Raw genomic sequence first — 20964 nt, 5'->3', positions numbered from 1 at the left:
CAGTACATCAAGGCAGGGGTCATTCATTTTAATACATTGCCTCCCTTGAGTTTCTCTGGATCCTCAGCGCAACCCCACGAGATAGTTTTGTTATCCCCCATTATACAAATAGGAAATCTGAGATAAAGAAATTGATGCATATGCCCAAGGTCACAGAGATGGTAAATAGTAGAGATAGGATTTGAACCCAGTTATGTCTTTGGGTCTTTCTATTCCACACCAAACTGTTACTTCAATTCTTTCTTGTTTAAAATACTTCATGACTTTAACTAAACATAGGAAGCTGGACTCAGATAGTTAATCTAATTATTCTTAGTCCTACAAGTGTGATTCTAAAATCAATGAATGAACAATAAGAATAAGAGCTAACATTTACTGAGCACCTACTATATGCCCTTGCATAGTGCTTCATCTTGTATACATAAGGTACCTCATTCAAATCCTTCCAACAATACAGTGGAGTAGATACTACATGGGTACAATCCTTTACTCGAAACTCTTGAGGACAAGTGTGGTTGACATTTAGAATTTTGAGGTCTCGGCAACACCCTCTAATCAAACACAGTAATATCTTTGCAGCATGTCATGTGACTATCCATTCTAAGATGGGCCTGTAACAAAGACTGTAAGTAAACAGGCCCAGGCAAGTACAGGTGGAGCACCAAACTCTGAAAAGAACTTTAGGTTTCCAGAACTTTGGGATTTCAGAATAGCAGATTAGGGATTGTGGGCCTGTACTATTATGTGATTTGCAAATGAGGAAACAGAGGCTTAGGGGGTCTCACAGCTAGTCATTACCCAGGCCTGCCCCTCATTCTGAGGCCTAAGGCAGTACCATGGCTGGGAATCTACACCACACATTTAAGACTCTCTCCTATCAATTGGTTTTTATTTCCCATTTCCCATGACAAAAGTCAAGCTAAATATATTTAACTGGTACTCAAAATAAATGAAAATACACAAGCTTTCCAAATTCTTATGCTCTGAGCAGTCCCTGGAGCGAGGTATGAAGGAAATGACCACACCATCACCATCATCACTATGATACAGTTATGTATTGTCTTTCTAGTCACTAGAGGAAATATTTTCTCTCTCCAGAAAATATAATTAATTCCATCAGATCAGTCCAGTCCAATCAGCCCCTAGTTCTGCTTCTAACGCCAGCAAAAGGGGTCCATGAGAGGTCCAGGTCATTCTTTATAACATAAGGACACCCTTAATTGCTCAGACTTTCCTTCAAAATGTGTTAGAGCTAAACCTTTTAAATCCTTATGGCCCTATAAACATGTTTAGCCTATTCTACCACTCAGGTTAAATGTGCCTTACTCCCCACTGGACACAGGGAAGCATCCTTTCTTTTCTCCTTCCTCTTTATTTTTTTATTGTTGACAGGATTACAGATGTCCCCCTCCCCCCCCCTTTGCCCCCACTCCACCCAGCCCCTGCCCCATCCCAGGCCTTCACCACACTATTGTCTGTGTCCATGAGCTATGCATATATGCATATAAATTTTTTGGTTAATCTCTTCCCATACCCCCCCAGGCCCCTCCCCTTTGAGATCCGTCAGTTTGTTCCATGCGTCTTTACCTCTGGACCTATTTTGTTCATCAGTTGATTTTGTTCATTAGATTTCTTACCCTTTGCAATAGCATGGATAAACCTAGAGATTATTATGCTAAGTGAAATGAGCCAGTCAGAGAAAGACAAATATCACATGATCTCACTTATATGTGGAAACATCCTTTCATTTATTTGCCCTATAATTACTTTCCAGTTTGGAGGTCTGGGAAGAAACTTTCAGACAGTGACCATCATCACCAGCCTATGTCATCTTCATGATTCTTACAAAGCCTCTGCACATTAGCTTTTTCACTTGACCCCGAGGTGATGAAACTAATATAATACCTGTGTTCCATGGTGATTTCCACATTGGAGGGAGAGTTGTAGGTAAATAATAAGTAATAAGGCCCAACTGGCATGGCTCAGTGGTTGAGCATGAACCTATGATCCAGGAGATCTCGGTTCAATTCCCAGTCAGGGCACATGCCCAGGTTTCGGGCTCCATCCTTAGAAGGGGGTGTGCAGAAGGCAGCCGAGCAATGACTCTCATCATTGATGTTTCTATCTCTCCCTCTCCCTTCCACTCTCTGAAATCAATAAAAACATTTTTTTTTTAAAAAAAAAGTAGTAAGTACACAGAAACCCAAGCAAGCAAGGACAATTAATTACTCCAGAACTAACAAAAATGTAGGCAGGGAAGAAAAAGATATCAAAGTACACTGGGGGCTCAGCTGCCCCTAGAACTTACAGGGTCATGATCTAGTTGACACTGAATGCACAGTTAAAATTCTGGGAACAGGAGAAGGAAAATGTTTGCCATGGGGGTAGGAGAAGCACACATGTGAATGAAAGCTAGATCTTTATCTTCCATAATGTAAGGCTATAATGAAAGCAGTTTAAATAAGTGGAACTGGTGTTTCTAGGAGCAGGAAATAGTTGGGAGAATAGAAAGAGAAAGAGCTGGGCCAGGAGAAGGCTGGTTTTTGGTAACAGGCCTGTGTAACCATCTGACTCCTCTAAGTATGTACAGGTATACCTTTAATGAAAATAAAATCATACAACTAGTCAAGGGCAGAGCCACAAACCAAACCCCAGTGTTCTCACCTGGGGCCAGTGTCCTTCCCTCCCATTTTCACTTTTGCTTCTGCCTAGATGATTCTTTCTGCACGCCCTCTGTCATCTCAGCTGTCATCTCTGAGCCAGCCTGCACCACAATGTCTTTCTTGGGGCCTTAGAACCAAAAATGCAGATTCCTCCAAGCACATAGTCTAGCCTTGGCCCTGTGCAAAGGCAGGCCAGTGAGTTCAGGTCATGGCCCAGGAAAACTCACCCTGAGATCTCCTGGTAATGCTTCCTGTGGTTCTGCACACCTGAAAACCCAGTGCATGCCCTCATCTAGATGATCCTCAACTTAGGCCTCGTCAGGAGTAGATAAACCAGGGGACTTACTCTGTTGCCAAATAGTGCATTAGCCCCCAAACTTTGATGTTACCAAGAACTAGTAAGAGAATAATAATAAAAGCTGATATTTCCGAGTGCTCGCCACACGGAAGGCAATGTGTTGGGAATTTTTCATGTATTATGTCGCTTAACCCTTTCATTAATCCTATGAGGTAGGTGTTTTTTTGTTTGTTTACTGTAGATGCTTTTCATTGATTCAGAGTAACATATGCCAGCGTCTCTGGAAAGCAGTCTGCCTGGGACTCACGGCAGGTGAACTATCTAGCTCTAAAGCCCATGCTCATCACCTCTACAGTCTTGGAGCACAACCTGGACCCAAACACAAGCCTGAGTTTGCCTCAAATCTGGACAATGACTTGCAGTATGGACCCTGGGCAAGTTATTTTTCTTTTCTAATCCCTCACTTTCCTCTTGGAAATTGGAATGAATCGAAGGTCACACCTCAGATAATGACAAGAACCAGGGAGGTAAGGTCAATGCATGAAGCAGACTGGTAGAAGACAACAGGGAGTGGTGGAGACTGGAAAAACAAAGTGTTCATGCCCCGGTTACAGGTTTCAGGTTTATTTTAAAAAAAAGAAGGAAAAAGAAAGAAAAGAAACACATCTGTGGCTGCCAGCTTGAATCTCTCATATTCCTTCCAGTTCAACATTCCCTAAGGCAAATAAATTTTAGTAGTTGGGCCACAGGTTTCTGCAATGGCATTATTTTAGACATCCCATGTGTCCTCTGATTTAATGTCAAAGAATTTTTCGGAAATTATATTTTTATGTGCTACAACCTAGGCCTAATGGGCTAACACTGGGAAGGCTAACACAGGATGAAAGGACACTCCCAAAGTTGGGCAGTGCACGGGCATGAGCAGATGTACCTGGCAGTCCTGAGCACAAGGCAGAAGATGGTGCCTGGGCAGAAGTGGCCAAGCGCACTGTAAGTTTTCTGAGTGCGTGACTTTGAGAGGCCAGTTGTTTAGAGGGGTATGGGTCCATCTGACCAACACAGAAGTTACTCGTTAAAACTAAGTGCAGCCAGGAGGAAAGGGATGGGAAAGCCAAAGAGAATTCAGTGTGGAAGCTGAGAATCAGCACAGCAAAGCTGAAATAACAAGGGCCAGGTGTTCTCAAAAGGCAGCCAACCCTGACGAGGCTGCTACCTCAGTAACTGCACTGTCACAGATTCATCAATTCTCTAGGCCTTTGGGACGATCTCATCCAAGTGTCCTCATTTCATAGACCCTGACTGAAGACCTAAAGAGGGTAGGGAGCATGGCTGGAGAAAAAAAACACTGCCAGAAACAAGGCTTCCCGATTCTTAATCCAGTGCTCCAGGAGCTCCTGGCTGCTCTGCAGCTAAGCCCAGAAACACTGGGGCATTCCAGACCAACACTGTGGGCCTCAGTAAGTATCAGGACACAGCAGGCCCACCCTGAGGGCAAGCCAGTCATTTATTCCCACCTCTGCTTCCTGACTTTAAGTCAGCTCTCTTTCTAGCAGAGACACCATCATGATCCTATAGTAACATGGGGATTTCCCACCCACTTTTTAAAATAGACAGCACAGTACTTCATCACAAAAACTTTTTTAAGGTTAACTAAATTATATCTGTGATCCTCAAACTTGGAACTGCACCAAGAACTCCATGGCCCAGCAGGAAAGAATGTTTTGAATAGGCTGCTGAATTGTTTTTCCAGGATAAAACTTCTGTGAATACGTGCCAAGTGTGGAAATCCAATGTTTTATCTATGACCACAATGAGCACAAATGAAACAGCAAGTGCCCCTCTAGGTTTAGAAGGGTGGCTGGTCTGTGCATCGAGGCATGGGCTCTGTTGGGCCTCCTGTCCTAGAGGGTAATCATCCCGTAGGTAGGTTTTATTGCTGCCGTAACAAATTACCACAAATTTAGCAGCTTAAAACAACACCCGTTTAACATCTCAGTTCTGTAGGTCAGAAGGCCAACTCAGTCTCACTGGCTAAAATCAAGGTGTCAGCAGGGCTGCGTTCCTACTGCTAGGAAAAATTCCCTTCCGGGATCATTCCAGTTCTTGGTATAATCTAATTCCTTGTAGTTAAGAGACCCGAGGTCCTGTACCCTTGCTGGCTGCTAGGGTACCCAGAGGCTACCCTTATTAGCTCCTAGAGCTCTCCCTCCAGTCCTTGCATGCGGGCACCTGCATCTCAGAGCCAGCAATGGCAAGTTGACTCCTCCTCACACGTACACTCTCTCGGCTACATCTTTTGCCTGCAGCCAAAGAAGGTTCTCTGCTTTAAAGGGCCTGTGTGATTAGACTGGGCCCACCTGGATAACCCAGGCTACTCTCCCATCTTAAGGTCCTTAATTACATTTGCAAAGTCCCTTCTAGCACATACAGATCCAATAGGTGGATATGTTGATGGGATAGGGCTCATGGTACATTATCCTGCCCACCATATCCCATTTCACACTCCTGAGCCGCAGAAGGAATACCCATCAACCCACCTGTGGACAGAGATCAGAAATACTGCCTCAGTCCACTGGCTCTGGGTGTACCATGACTGGATGTGGAAGTCTTTCTCTATAAATATGTCCCTCCCACTGATTTCTCCACTCCTAAAACACACTTCACCTTTGTCCTGCCCAGTCCAGTGCTGCCAAAACTTGTGTTTCAGTCCAATGTGACACAGATCAAATCAGGTCTTTAATGTGCATCATTAGCTCATTCAACAAACATTTATTGAGGTCTTACTGGGTGCTGAACACTGTGCTTGGGGTGAGGAGGCCTACAAAGAAAGGCTAAGCTACAGGGAAGTCCACAGTCCAGTGTGGGACAGACACCCAGAGAAACACGTGAACACAGAAACAGAAATACCATCCAATAAATTTGCCTGGAGGAGTAGGGGAAAACCTCCCAGAGGAGGGGCCATCAGAAGTGAGACTTGAAGGATGAAGAAGAGTTTGGCAGGTGGATAAAGTAGAAGAGGCACTCTAGGCAGAAAAGGATGACACTGCCTGGAAAAACACAGAGGAGTGCAACAGGGCTATGTTGGGAGAACACCAAGGGCTTGGTAAGACTGGGCTGCAGGGGAGGGGAGTGGCAGGACATTAAAGCTGGCAAAGTCTGGCTCTGTGTCAATGCCAACAAGCTTGGGTTTTAGCTTAGAGGTTTTTAAAATATGAAGTCATACAAGCAGTCATGCCTTTTAAAACAGAACTCAGACAGCCAAGGAGAGGGTGGATCTCAAGAGGGAAGAGAATGGAGGGCAGGAAGGTCAGCTGGGCCATGTAATACTTAGTTCAGGCTAGAGATGAAGGGCTGAAATAAGGCAGAGGCAGTGGTGCGTGAATGGGAGTGAGATGGAAAGTAATCAAGGAGACATCAGTACCAGGACTCTGTGATGAGCTGCAGGGGTGCAGACTAAAGAGGTGTCAAGGGTGACTGGGAGAATTTCAGCCAGAATGGCCAGGATGGTTTATAAACTGAAATTCTCAAAATCTGAGAACAAAGAAGGATCAAGATTGTAGCAGGAGACAGAGTTCAGGCTTAGGTGTGCTGGGTATTTCTTATCAGCAGTAATGGGTCCAGACTGTAAAGGGAGGTCCCATCTGGAATAAGGATCTCAAAGGAAACAGAAGATCTCAAGTCACTTCCATGCATGAGTCAGGGAGTTGCCATTCAATAGGAAGTCCGCAGAGAACCACCCACAGTTACGTCAGAGAGTTGGTCTCTTCAGGGTTCTTCTTGGTGGCTCCATATGTGCTCATGAGAACCCAAGTGCACAGTTAGCACATCAGGGTTCACAGTTCAGAACTGGGACCAAAACCGGTTGATGCTCTTTCAGTTCTTCATTCCAAACACTTTATCCTTCGTTCCACACACCCTTATGAAGAGTCGCTCAGGGATAGACGCTGAGCCAGGAACTGAGGTTGTAAGATGAACAGGGCACTGAGCACAGACTTTCTGAATGCCTACCAAGCGTGAAGCCTGGAGAGGTGGAGCCCTGGGCTTAACCTGTTACTCTAAGGGAAGTTGCCCTGGATCTTGCTCAGAGAAGAAACCACACAGCTCATGCCTATGTTTCTGAAGGATTATGGAAAATGGGAGGGGAGAATATAGTATCTGCCAAGACACATCCAAGGAAAACCAAACAGAGGAGGCATTTGCTTCCAGCCCAAAAGGGGAGAGGGACATATGACAGGAGAGTAAGACATAATAACACACAGAACAATTGCATGGTGGGCTGGCCCTATGGCCCACACAGCCAAAGACCTCAAAGAACCACTGTTAGAAGGTCAGTATCTCTGCCATGTTCCCAGGTAACATTCCCCAAGCTCCCAGATCCTCATAGAAGCTCATCATAGCTCCATTATGCATGAGTTGATCTAAATCTTTGCAACATGAGCTAAAGTTGAGGTTGTGTTCCAAAAGTCCACCAGGTCTTTGGTTTTATTCAAATGTGCTTCTTTTAAGCCTGGAGACACACCTTCTTCTCTCATTCTCTCCTCTGAAAACTTTTCACCACCTAATTTATTTTGTATTTCACACACATCCTGAGCCTTAGCTGGCGTAAAGCCCTCTGCTAGATGCTGGGGCAACTGGCTAAAAGCTGAGTGAGGAACTCAGAGCCCATCTGCCATTAAGAAGGGTAGACATAAAACAAATGAACGGAAGCCAAGGGCAACATGCTAAGTGTAGGTTAATGATAGGTCTCAACTTCCCAGCTACATGTTACAGCAGTGCTCGGAAGATGCTTGTATATGCATGATTCATAAATCACAAGCTTTCCAGTTCTAGGGCAGCATCAGAAATGCTTTCACAGTGCAGACTGTGTTTGAAAGAGACCTCAAATATGTAAGTGGCAGGTTCTTAGTCTCCTCAAGACACTGTCTTCCATTCATTAGGAGGAGAGTTTTTTTTTAACCTTTTGTCTTTTCAAATATAAGTAGAGATAATTGCACACACAAAAAATTATCATAAACCATCACCACCCAGGCCAATAAACTGACTGATGGCAGCACCTCAGAAGCTCCCTTTGCCTCCCAATCACTAACCTCCCCTGCATGCAAGGATACTCTTTTATCTGGACTTTTATGGTAATCATTCTCTTTATTCCTTACAGTTTTGCCACCAAGCAGCACCCCTTAATACTGATTTACCTTTACCTGTTTTACTTGTCTTCCTTCCTCCCTCCCTCCCTCCCTCCCTCCCTCCCTCCCTCCCTCCCTCCCTCTCTCTCTCTCTCTCTCTCTCTCTCTCTCTCTCTCTCTCTCTTTCTTTCTTTCTTTCTTTCTTTCTTTCTTTCTTTCTTTCTTTCTTTCTTTCTTTTCTTTCTTCTAGATGTTTCCTGCATGGTTTGTCTCCTCAGTCATTGTCCACAGGACTCTGAGAAGCTGTAGGAACATGCAGGCACAGACTCAAGGCCTGGCTTTCTCTCAAACATTGTGGAAAGGGACTGTCTACATCATGGGGCAGAGCCCTATGCTCCCCTACGCCACCTGGACAGAGCCCCAGGGAGAGTGACCTCCTGGGGATACCCACGTTGGAGCTCTTTGCCTGTTTTTTAAACCTCATATAAATGGAAGCATATAGAGGTGTTCTTTTGGGTCTGCCTTTTTTGTAAGATTCATGCATGTTGTTAAGTGTAATTAAAGTTTATTCATTTTCATTGTTGTAAAGCATCCTAATGAGAGCCTACATCACAATTTATTTATCCATCTATTGTCAAAGGACATTTTAGATTTTTTTCCAGTTTGGGGCTATTACAAAATATGATCATAAATATTTTTCTTGGTGCATGTGTCTGCATTTCTGTTGAGTATATCACTACAATGGAATTGCTGGGTCATTGAGTATATATATCTTCAATTTTAGGATAATACCAGACTGTTTTCAAAAGCAGTTGCACCACTGTATATCACCATCAGTAGAGCGTCTTCATGCTTCACATCCTTGCCACCACTTGACATTGTCAGGTTCTTTTCATTTTTATTTCAGCCATCCTGATGGGCAAATAGTGGATCTCTTTGTAATTTTAATTTGCATTTCCCTGATTACTAATGAAGTTGCATGCCTTTTCATATGTTTACTGGCCATTTGTTAATCCTCTTTTGTGAAGTTCCTCCTGCCTATTTTTCTTTTAGGTTGTCTTTTCTTTTTTTCTATACGTTTTTTACATATTCTGGATACAGGCTCTCTGATGGTTATGTGTGTTGCAAAATTCTTCTGTGAGAAATGTCAAATGTCCAAATAAACCAATTGGGAACGACCTAGGGGGAAAAAAATCTCTGTACCTTTTCCAGTTTAGCAGCCCCAGACCATGCTTCAGCTTTAAAAGGAAACATGAAAAGGAAAGTATACAACTTGAGCTCAGACTCACCAGGTTCAAGCCTCCATCAGCCACTTCCTGAGTACCGTTAAGGCAAGTCACTTAAGCTCTCTGGGCCTCAGTGTCCACACTTGAAAACTGACCACAATCACCTACTGCATAGTTGTTCTGCAGCTAAAAAAAGGTTATCTGTAAATGTGCTTTATAAACTACAAATAGTGTTAGTTGTTGTCAAATCAGAAGCCATCAGCCATGCTAGCTTCCTGGACCATCCAGGCCAGCTTCCTGAGCTGTCCCACAGCCCTAACAGCAGAGGCAACAGCAGCACCTTTCAGATCCCAGTTTTCCCTTCTGATGTCTGAGCCAGAGGACACCTTCATTCCCCATCCTTCTCCCTGAGTGGATACTGCCCACAGCTGGGAACAGAGCTCCTCCCTGCCTGCCTGGGCAGGAAAACAGGAAGCAGTCCCTACCCTGCCAAGAGGTGGGGCTGACAAGTTCCCCTTCCTAGGTGGGCATCTCTCCAGGTCATCAGCCTTCTGGATGGAGGAGAAGCACTGGCGCCCAGCCCGCTACCCGCTGCAGCAGGCTGCTACTCCCTGCGCCTAACCATGTCTCCTCCACACTTTGTCCCCAGGTAGTGGAATAAGTGCTCCAGCAGATGGGGAGCATAAACAGGCACTCATCAGTGCCTCACAGGCAAAGAACCCTTTCAGTGCACAAGTGGTGCTAGGGATCTGTCCTCCTGGGCCACAGAGCCACTACCCATTCCTTCCAGAGGTGCAGCAGTGTCCTCTCCTGAGCCCCACGTCACTAGTACCTAGGTCCCATTCCACACACACGGGGCATTTGGAAACTTTTCAAGCCAGCAGCTGAAAGCTCAAAAGAAATGCACATCCTATTCCACAGTGTGAAAGCCTGTTGATAGGAGTTTTATAAACAAAAATATCTGAGAGCTGGAAGAAAAATCTTTTCCAGCCTCCTGAAGGTTGAAACTAGAAATTCAGTAGCAGAGTGGATTTTCTCCCAGGGAGGGCTCTTATATTCCTCTGCACTCATCCTAATACCCCTTATGCCCCGCTGCAAACTCCAGCACCTGCACATGGCCACTGCCATTAGCCACATGCAGGTGCCTAGTACACTAGGCCAGTCACTCTCCCTTCCTGGTAATATCTCCTAGCTCAAAAAGGGCCCACCTGAAACAGAAAGAAACCCTGGGAAGGACAAGACCATATATTGGGAATGCTTATAAAGTATTCCAAACATTACAGAAATTCAAATAATTGACCTTTAGCCCAAATTCTGTTTCTAGACTGTGCAGGCATTCTCCTAAATGGGTTCTCCAGCCTAACTCTCAGGAGCTGGGCAGGAGCCTCCACGGCACCCTGGGAGCACAGACATGGCACACAGGGCAGAAACTTAGTAAGAATTAATCACTGGAGAAATCAAAGGAGACAGAGGGAGAATCTCCAAAATGTACAAAGTAAAAGTGCTCTGCAAGAGGGGGCCTGCCTTAGTACCCAGATCCTCCAACTGTTTTATGTTCATACATTTGGCAAACAGGCTACGTTGCCTGCCTCATGCAAGGCCCTGAGATCTAGACCCTGCCCTCAAGAGCTTATAGTCTAGCAGGGAAGCCAAGATGTGGGCTTGCTTGGATGAACGGGAGAGACATACAGTAGCAAAGAGCCCCTGCTCACTTGAATACATGATCTAATAGGAACCAGACTGCAGGGGCTGTCTAGTGGAAGGAGGCAGTGTAAGTTAAGGCCTGACAAGGTCAGGGGCTAGGGAGCCTGATGGTGCCGCATCATGCAGGGCCTCTGGGGAGCCAGCAAAGGTACTTAAAAACAGGGAGTTATAGAAGCAGTGTTGGGCTTTAGAGACAATCCACCCGGCACTAGGCTGCTTGAGGGGCAGGGAGGATGGGATTACAACAATGTAGACAAGCAGTGAGGGCTGAACAGTGAGAAGCAAAGGAACAAGAGAAATGTCACGGAACAGAATGTGACTGTGAGGGCAAGAGGGAAGGAAGATTCAGAACTGACTGATGCCAGGGAAATGATGGGGACCAGACCCAGGCATTCAGACGCCGGGGAAGCCCAAGTTGAGTTTGGGGTGTGTGTGGTTTATCCGGGGGGAAAATGTCCAATGGGAAGTGGTCATTCAGGCTAGGAAGTCAGGAGGGAGATGTGGGGAGTCAGTGTCATGGAGGTGAGAACAGAAACCATCAGATGGTGGTAGGGGTAGAGGAAGTAGGGTGAGGACAGTGCCTTGAGGACCCCAACCGTCAGTAGGAGGAAGAAGGAAGACAGGGAGAGAGAGAGCCAGGCAATGACACAGGGATGAAAATTGCATAAGGCCGGGCTCAGGGACTGGTTTTCCTGGGTCTGAGTCCCGGCCCTGTCACTTACTTCAGAACCCTGAGCTAGTTATTAACCCCTCTTAAACGTCAATTTCCTCATCTATAAAAATAGAGATTATAATTCGTAAATTTGTTGCACATCGGAAGTCGGTGAATGTTGGTTATTATCATTAGTATGAGTGGGAGGAAACCAGAAGAGTACAAACCATGGACAGAAAGAAAGTTGTTAGCGTCCTTTCTACGTCTTCAATACCAACTGAGGGAGCAAAGAGGAGATGGGGTGCCTTTATTAAGAAGCCATTCCTGTACACCCAGGGTTGAGAAACACTGATCCCTCTAGCCAACCCTTAAATTCAGCTGATGAATCGGAGGCTGAGATCATGAACAAGGTGGCACAAACACCCTGACTTAAACATGGAGAAGAGGACTTGGCTGTCTGGTTTTAATTTTTTTTTTAATCCTTACCCAAGGATATTTTTTCCATTGCTTTTCACAAAGAGTGGGGGGGGGGGGCAGAGAGAGAGAGGGAGAGAGAAACATCGATGTACAAGAGACACATCAATTGGTTGCCTCCTGTACACACCCCTATTGGGGCCAGGATCGAGCCTGCAACCAAGGTACGTGCCCTTGGCCAGAATCTAACCTGGGACCCTTCAGTCCTCAGGGTGACACTTTAACCAGTGAGCCAAACCAGCTAGGGCATGGCTGTCTGGTTTTAAAGCCCTGGCTTCTCTCTTTACTCACTATGTGACTGGACAAGTCACTTGTCCTCTCTCAGCCTGAGCTTTTATATAGGATAATGGATAGAAATCACCTAACATGTTCCTAGTACTCAGCAGGCCCTCCATAAGCATTTGTTTCTGTCTCTTTTTCTATAGAATCCAAATCTCCTGGTTCTTCCAAACACGATTCATTAGGATCCTGTGGTGGGCTCCACCCGAAGAGACTGTTACTCTCAAAGGGCTCCGCTGTGTTTCCAGAGCCCCTACCTCTCCCCTTGGATCCCAGCATTCACCTGCCAGAGAGAAAACTGCTCAAATTCCAGTGAGGACCACCCGGGGCTTTGGTTGAAATGCAGCTCTGATTCAGCAGGTCCTGCACTGGTAAGGACGCCAGTGAGGCTGGTGCTGCAGGTCCTCTGTCCTCCACGCAGAAGAGCCCCGCAGTGACTGGTCCACCTCCCTGCTGACTCACGAGCTTCTCTGGAGCTGGTCTCTTTATCTTACTCATCTGTGTCCCCTCCACAGTATGTACTCACTAAATGGATGCTGAAAAAAACTAAACAAACCATAGAGAAAACTATTTTCTGGCTAAGTAAATATAAACAGGGTATTTGTTTGTCTGTGAGCTGCAGCCCTCCTGGTTCATTCCAGAATCACCCTCTGGAATTGGTGATGTGAGAACAGTAGAAGAGGCCCGAGACCTGGAATCCTGGTTTGAATTCCAATCCTTTCATTCGCCAACCAGTGGCCCTGGGTAAGTCACCAAGCTCTCATCCATAAAGTGAGGGAGATAATACCTAACCACCATGTAGCCCAATGTTGGCTAAAACATGCTTTATAAACTGTAAAGTACTCCAGGCAAGGGATTATTATTATAGCAGCTATTTTGAGGGCAAGAACAACTTTTCATTTCCCTAGCGTCTAAAGGTTGCTTGTGATGGACTGGATAGGGGATACATCAGGGGTCTAGCTGGAGATAGGGGCTGTAGCAGGTGGGTCTGGGGTCCTCACTCTGGCAGGAACAGTGACCACGTTAAGTGTGATGATGCCAAGAGAGTTGAGGAGGGAAGGCTTCCTGAAAGAGGCTGGCAAAAGTGAGGAAACAAGGATGGTATGAGGGCAGAGCCAGGATACTGGCTTGACGAGAAAGAAGGCAGAGAAAGCAGAGTCCTCTGATGGGCATGGGGCAGGCTCCTGACTGAGAGTGTAGGAGGCAAGGCTGGACCAAGAGGAAACTGGGAGGGAAAAACATTAAGTAACTACAGTTGTCCCCTGTAGCCGAGCTGAGTAACCCACCCAAGCCAGGGCTTCCCTGCTGGAGCTAACCTTTCATTTTCTACCCTTGACTATAGCCAGCTCACCACTAACACAAGCCTCAGGCATCTGAGGACACAGGCAAAAACAAGACACTCTCCTGCCTCAGGAAGCTCATGGTTTACTGAGGGCAACAAAGAAATGGTAACAATATGAGGCAGCGGGTAGGAGTGGCCAATTCTGCTCCTATCTCCATCTCAGCCAATTCACGTCATCCACACTCACCAGCAGGTGTTTCCTGATGCCATTCCCCATTCCTGGAATGCCACATCCCCTCCCTTCCACTGAGTGCTAACTCATGCTGAAAGGGATTCAGTTATGGGGGGGCTCCCCACCCCTTCCCACCCCCACTGCCTGTACCTTATGCTCATGTTCTTGGTAATTATCACATTATCTAGTAGCACTTCTGTCCCTCTATGAAGAATTAATCATAACCTGCATGAATGCTTACACTGTGCTTTCTTATGTTTTATCTTCCGAGTCAGATTATAGCAATAATCACTGAAACAGTGCGCCAGTTTATAAAATGCCTTCACACATATTATTGTTATTATTTTAAATATGTCCTTATTGATTTCAGAGAGAGGGAGGGAGAGGGAGAGAGAAAGAGATAAACATCAATAATGAGAGAGTCACTGATTGGCTGCCTCCTGCATACCTCCCACTGGGGATCAAACCCACAACCCAGGTATGTACCCTGAACGGGAATCGAACCTCAATCTCCTGGATCCTAGGTCAGTGCTCAGCCACTGAGCCACGCCAGTCAGGCCACACATATTATTTAAATGAATTCCCACAATAACCCTGTGAGGTAAGTAATATCTTAATTTTACTATAAAGAAGCAGGGGCTTAGAAAGGTTGACAACTTGCCTGAGGCCACATACCCTATCCACATACCCAGCCACAAAACTCAAACCTCTTCTAGCTCCAGTGCCAGTGTTCTGCCCAGTAATCAGAGGCAACACAAGGCAATGCTTAAAGATTGGGACTTCTAGCTATGTGACCCTGGGCAGGTTATTTAACCTCTCTGGGCCTCAATTTCCTCCTGGAAAATGTGGCTGATACCCACCTAATAGGTCCTTGTCAAGATTAAAGAAGATAATACAATTAAGTACTTAGAACAGTGCCAAACACTAATTAGTTACAATTATCACTATACCTTGGCTGATTCTCATGGTCTCTTAACTCATTAAAGATTTTTTTCTAATTTATTTTTATCTCATAATACATTTGATAGGTAGTCATTAAACAAAATAAATTTTTGCAGGTTGACTAATGCTGTTTTAGGATTGTTCTCTTTTCTTTTTTTCACTCTCCAATCCCCTAATAGAAAAATTCCCCTTTCCTGCTCCAGACTACCTCCTCACTCCCACACTACTCCCCCTGCCCAACACTAGGTCAAATGTAGCCATTTATAAGTGTTCCACAGAATAATCTAGACTCTTTGTTGGGCTGTCCCTGGATATTGAGGAGACATGCCAGTCATGGGTGGAAACTTTCACAAACCTAATTTCCATCACTATAATGGGTCAAAGTTTTATTTCTCTATTGCTCCAGTTTTTACTTAAATTTGAGACTCTAGAAGGAATGGGTTATCATAAAATAACACCTATTTATTCTCCTTTTCCATCAAAGAGGAAGGAGGAGGAGGAGGAGGGAGGAGGAGGAGGGAGGAGGGAAGAGGGAGAATGGAGGAGGGAAGAGGAGGAGGAAGGAGGGAGAAGGAAGGAGGGAGGAGGGAGAAGGGAGGAGGGAGGAGGAGGAAGAGAAGAGAAGAGGAGGAATGCTTATACTGTTTCCTGGTGCAAGAAGCCTCATGTGACCAGGCAGCTAGTCGAGGCAGTCACACCCAAAGCAGACAGGCATGGGAAGCTTCCTTCTTTTTGGCAGTCCAGTCCACAAAGCCAGAGAAGGAGCCTCAAACCCAACTGGACGCTGGGAGGCACAAGTGAATGGCCATCTCTCCCATTCTGCCTGGGCTAGGATGACGCAGGGAGGGGCACTCTTACTCTACATCATCCAGGCACACCTGCAGCGGCCACAGGTGGCTGGAAAGGGGAGAGGATGAAGTCTCCCCGGGTGTAAAGCTCTAGTCTCTGCAAGATTCCATGCACAGAAGACTCCGTCAGGTCCTCACAATCTTTTCTATCTAAAAGTTTGGAGAGGTGGGGGGGGGGGGGGGCAGAGCAGGGAAGCCAGCCTCTGGCAGGGGAGGCCCAGCTGGATCTTCAAAGGTTCCACTCTGAGAGGAGGAGTGAAGAACCAATCTGCCCATACAACTTTGGCACTGGGATTAAAAGAAGTGCTGCACCCTTTGAAATGGATTTTGCATACTAATGAGCTGATGAACACTATAAACATGTCAGCTTGATTCAGTCAAATCAATACACTAGGCTTTAAAACTCTGAGGTAAAAATGGATTGTGGCTTTTTGTTGATGATACAGAGGAATTTTGGCCCCCAGCCCTGGTCAGATTGGACAAATAGGGCAGTCTGCCTATTAGCTGCCAGGCACATCTTGGGGGATAACATCAAAACCCCAAGTCAGGACTCTGGGCACCACTGGATAGCTAGCTCATCCTAGGAGCATCTCCATTCCTGCCCCGGGCCGCCCCCGCCTCCAGCCCCCAGTCATTTTCCAAGCTCGGCCACGCTCCGCATTTCCTACATTCCTTCTCACCACTCAGACCCCTTCGCCCAGCCTCCGAGGGCAGACAGCGGGGGGTGGCGTGAGCTAAGCAAGGGGCACCAGGAAGGGGGTACTGGGGTGGGGGGAATGTCAGTGCAACCGAGGAGCGGCCGAGAGGGGAGGAAAGGGCTCCCGACCCTTAACATCCCCAGCCCGGCACCCACTCTTTGCCGCCACACTTGCGTCTCCAAGTGGCTCCCCAGCGCACTCGCCCAGCCTAGCGGCACTCCTTCCATTCAGCCGCTTTCCGGTTCTTCCCCTGTCACTGCCCCTGTGACCCCCGCACAGCGCCGCCGGGACCGGTCCCCTAGCCGCGCCCCACGGATCCCGCCAGCTCCCCGCGCCGCCCTGCCCTTCTCCCCAGGCCAGCTGGGATGCCCCGTCCCCGACCTTCCCGGGTCGCCTAGACCTGAGCACGAGATGCCCCCCTCTCCCCGCCCTCTTGCCCCGTCATTCCCTTGGCCTGCAGGACCCTTACTCCCTTCAAAGCCTCCTAGCACGCGGCGCCTCCCCGGATGCCCCAGCCACGCAGCCCCGGGGTGCCCCCGTCCTCACCTGAGTCCGCTCGAAGCTCTCCCGCTCCGCCGCCTCCATCCCTGCGCCGACCCCGCGCCGGCTCAGCACTTTGGGCAGGGGGTTGGGCACCTGCTTCATGGAGCTGGCCATCCGGTCCATGTTGCCGCGCGGCGCCGAGTCAGGGGCCCTGGGCCGCCCCGGGATCCCCACGGCCCCGTCCGCCCCGCCCGACCCACCGGGATCCGGCGCTAACGGGACGGCTCCCGCCTCTCATTGGCTGAGAGCGCTGCTACTCTCCAGAGGCCCCGCCCCACCAGAGGCTTCCCCGCCCGCCCCCGGCCCCTCCGAAACCCCCGGAGCGCCCCGCCGGGCCGAGCAGTCCCGGCCGCGAGGCGCGCGGTGACCGGCCCGGAGGCCTGTCCATCACTGGGCCCCACCGCCCCAGGCCGAGGCGGGGCGGGGGCGGAGTCTGGGGGCGGGCCCTGCCCTGCCCGCCCCGCCACTTGCCCGGCGCGGGTGCGCCGCCGGCCCTCCGCCCCAGCCCCTGCCCTGTCCGAGCCCGCCGCGCTCTCCTTTCGCCCCGGGCGCTGCCGGGGCCCTGCGCGGTGCGGCCGAGGTCACTCTGGCCGGGAGTCGGGTCTCCCTCAGGGTCTCCAGGCCAGATACCCCGTTTACTTCTTTCGGGCCGGGGACCTGCGAGCGCGAGAGGGACCGACTTGGCGGCTGGGACTCCGGGTGCGCTGCCCCCAGGCCCGGCTCCCTGCGCAGGATGGGCCAGCGTCCGCCAGCCCTGTCCGCACTGGGTGGCGGCTCCCACCCAGTTCCCTCGGCTTCCAGCCCTGTCCTGATAACGCCCCGAATCCCCGCCAATCTCCTTTGTGATCGCAGCCCTGGGAGTGCTGGACTGGGTCAGTGGGGAGCCTCCCGCACCTTCTTTCCAAACCTCTCCTCGTCCGGACCTGGCCTGGACGCGTTCTTTAGTAGGAAGCCCTGTGGACGTTTTCTGTTTATCCTTGGTTCTGGGCCACCCCTCCCATCCTGCTCAGACGTCAGCCGAGGTTCCGACTGGCGAGGGAAATGGGATGCTTAATGGAGATGCTGAAGAAAGTTAAAGTTTTTGGTAAATGTTGGTGTTGGGGAGAAAAAAGAAAAAAAAGCAAAAGAAAAGCTTTGAAACGCAGAGTAAAGAAAGGCTTTAAGCGCTGGCTGGGTGGCTCAGTTGGCTGGAGCATCGTCCCTAAACACCAAAAGGTGGCTGTTTAGATTCTGGCCAGGGCACATACCTGAGTTGCGGGTTCGATCCCTAGTCTGGTGCGTATGGGAGGCAACCAACCAGCCGATCTCTCTCACATCTATGTTTCTCTCTCCCTTCCTCTCTCTCAAAGTTAATGGAAACATATCCTTGGGTGAGGATCACATTTTTTTTTTAAAGGCATTAAAATTTTTAACTAAAAAAAACAAACAAAAAATAGAAAAAATTTTAACTAAGAGCTTTTGATAAAAATTCACACCTTGGGCAGAGAAGCGAAAGAGCAGGTGGACCTTTGCAGGCAGGAGAAAGCGACTGAAGTCTCCTGCTCAGACCTGTACTTTGCCGGGCTGGCATTGTGTGGATGGGGTCTTGGCGGGAAACAGAAGGGAGGGAACCCATGGGAGACTCCAGCAATAGGTGAGAGACAATGAGGGGCTGCACTAGAATGGAGAGGAGAAAGTTCTGTCCTGTGGAGGTTAGTGAACAGGCTTGGACAAAGGGAATGCTGGGAGAGAGGAGGCAGCGATGGGCCAGAACTTCTGTAGAGGAAGGATATAAGGGTGGCTGTGTGATGGAGGAGAATCCCCTTGAGGCTACATTTGCATAGCAAGCACACTGGCTTCACCTTTTCTTAAGTAGTGTTTACTTGGGAGGCTTTGGAGTGGCTCCCCTCAGGTTCCTCTGGGAAGAGGTTCACTGTCACCTAGTTTTTGAGGCTTTGTGTCTGGGCATGTGGAGATGACACTGAGTAAAGGAGCAGGATAGCAGTTCTGGTTGGCAAAGAAAAGACGACTTCAATTCTATGCAGAGCAATGTCAACATAGACTTGGCCAATAAGCAGGTGATGGGTGGAAACAGAGGTGCCTGGGGAGGAAGAATTAAAGAAACAGAAGGAGCATGAAGCCCAAGAGGGTATGACCTGGGGAGGTGTTATCAGTAAATTGTGCCCTGTTGGGAGATAAAGACAATAGATGCGGATCATATTTGGGGGTGTCTGGGGTGTTTGGGGGTTGTGAAGATGTAACAGTCAGAGCTGTAGAAGGAAAGGACTGCACCCTGGAAGGGCTGAGAGTTGAAGAAAGAATTTGTACAAAGATGTGACCTAGAATAAGGGGATCAGCCAAGGAGGGTGAAGCACTCAGGGATTACAAGAGTGGAAAGCTGTTACGAGCCCATACCTGAAGAGACAAGGCAGCGGAGCTGTACTGGAACCAGTTGGGCGTTCTAGTCACAGGAGAGAAGGCACCTGACAAGATCTGTGGCCTTAAGTAGAACACCAGTCACTGGGAGATCCCACTGTCTCTATCTCTCCCATCCTCTGATTTCCTACTAGTGCCTCCCGCTGGCCAAACTCAGCGGGAAGCCTGAAGCAAGGCTGATGCCTCAGTACTGCCCCCACCCCTCCTCCTGGATATGAACAGAGCAGAGCAGAGTGGAGACTAGATCCTCAGGGGGTTGGGGGTGGGGATGGGAGGTTCCCAGCATAAGAGGCTCACAGGAGTATACCTACACGGAAAATAGATACGATTCATAGTAACATTGTCTCTGTGTGTCAATTCTTAGTCCTGCACCCACCCCATGTCTGGACCCAGCTAGAGAGTGATTTCTGACCCTCTGCCCAGAGTTTATGGCTTCAATAAACAAGGGCCCTTTAAACAAGGATTAAGGGATCAGCCTACTTCTTATTAGAATAAACCAGAATAAAAATTAGGAATTTGTGGTTTGGAGGCACCCTGTGGAAAAGACTCAATGGAGTTACCTTCCTCTGTGAAACTCAGAGTGAGTTAAAAATAAGGATTTCCCACTTGCCCCAGCAACAAAACCCTTTGCCAAGGGTTGAGGGAAACCATCCCCCAGGATATGAGCTATAGGACTCTACTAACTTCCTTTAGCTCTTACTGTCTTTCCCAGCAATGTTGGAACCACCTGTTTTATACTTTGTAGGGATACCGGGTTTTGGACATGCAACCCTAATATCTGGGGAATCCGTAGGGGGATAAGTGTGATTATCTGCCTCTGTAACCGGTGAAATCTGTCCCACCCCAGACCTAGTTTGGATCTAATTTAGTATCTGGTATGAGAATATATAAGCTAACCATGCTATTCCTATAGGTTCCTGGAGCTTCAGTATACATGTTTTAATAGTTTGAATGAGATATCATTAATACACATTAAACTGCATACATTTAAAGTATACAATATGATGAGCTTTGACACATATGCACACCCATAAAACCATGACCACAATCAAGATAATGAACATACTCATCAGCTCCAAAGGTTTCCTCAGGCCTTTTTTTTTTTTAAATCCTCACCCTAGGATATTTTTTCCATTGCTTTTCAGAGAGAATTGAAAGGAGAAAGAGAAACATCGATGTGGCAATCGGTTGCCTCCCACATGTGCCCCAACCAGGCCAGGAATCAACCCTGCAACCGAGATATGTGCCCTTGGCCAGAATCAAACCCGGGACCCTTCAGTCCAAGGACCAACGCTCTAACCACTGAGCCAAACTGGCTAGGACTCCTCATGCCTTTTTGTAATTCATTCTCTCTCCTCCCAAACGCCTGTGCCTAGGCAACTACTGATCTGCTTTCTGCCACCATACATTAGTTACATTTTCTAGATTTTTATATAAGTAAAATTATATAGGATGTAATCTTTTTTGTGTGGCTTTTCCCACTAAGAATAGTGATTTTGAAATTTATGTATGTTATCACTTGTATCAATAGCTTGTTCCTTTAATTGCTGAATAGTATTCCAGTGTATGGATAGTCCACAATTTA

The 20964-nt window shown here is 47.7% G+C and overlaps 1 protein-coding gene and 1 non-coding gene across 2 annotated transcripts in view; both read right to left on the bottom strand.

The window, feature by feature from the left end:
* Nucleotides 1–17087, bottom strand: part of HIP1 (huntingtin interacting protein 1) — a 136678-nt gene extending 119591 nt beyond the window's left edge. The window contains exon 1 of the mRNA XM_016199014.2: nucleotides 16968–17087. Coding sequence (XP_016054500.2) covers nucleotides 16968–17087 — 120 coding nt within the window. The remainder of the gene's footprint in view (nucleotides 1–16967) is intronic.
* LOC148093523 (small nucleolar RNA SNORA73 family) lies at nucleotides 8333–8540 on the bottom strand. Its single transcript, XR_015714356.1, has one exon. It is a non-coding gene; the product is annotated as a small nucleolar RNA SNORA73 family (small nucleolar RNA).
* Nucleotides 17088–20964: the final 3877 nt, after the last annotated feature.

This window comes from Miniopterus natalensis, chromosome 3 (assembly GCF_054644295.1).
Source record: "Miniopterus natalensis isolate mMinNat1 chromosome 3, mMinNat1.hap1, whole genome shotgun sequence".
NCBI classification, from domain to species: Eukaryota; Metazoa; Chordata; class Mammalia; order Chiroptera; family Miniopteridae; genus Miniopterus; species Miniopterus natalensis.
The sequence above is the reverse complement of the archived record's forward strand: the minus strand, read 5'-3'. Positions and strand labels throughout refer to the sequence as shown.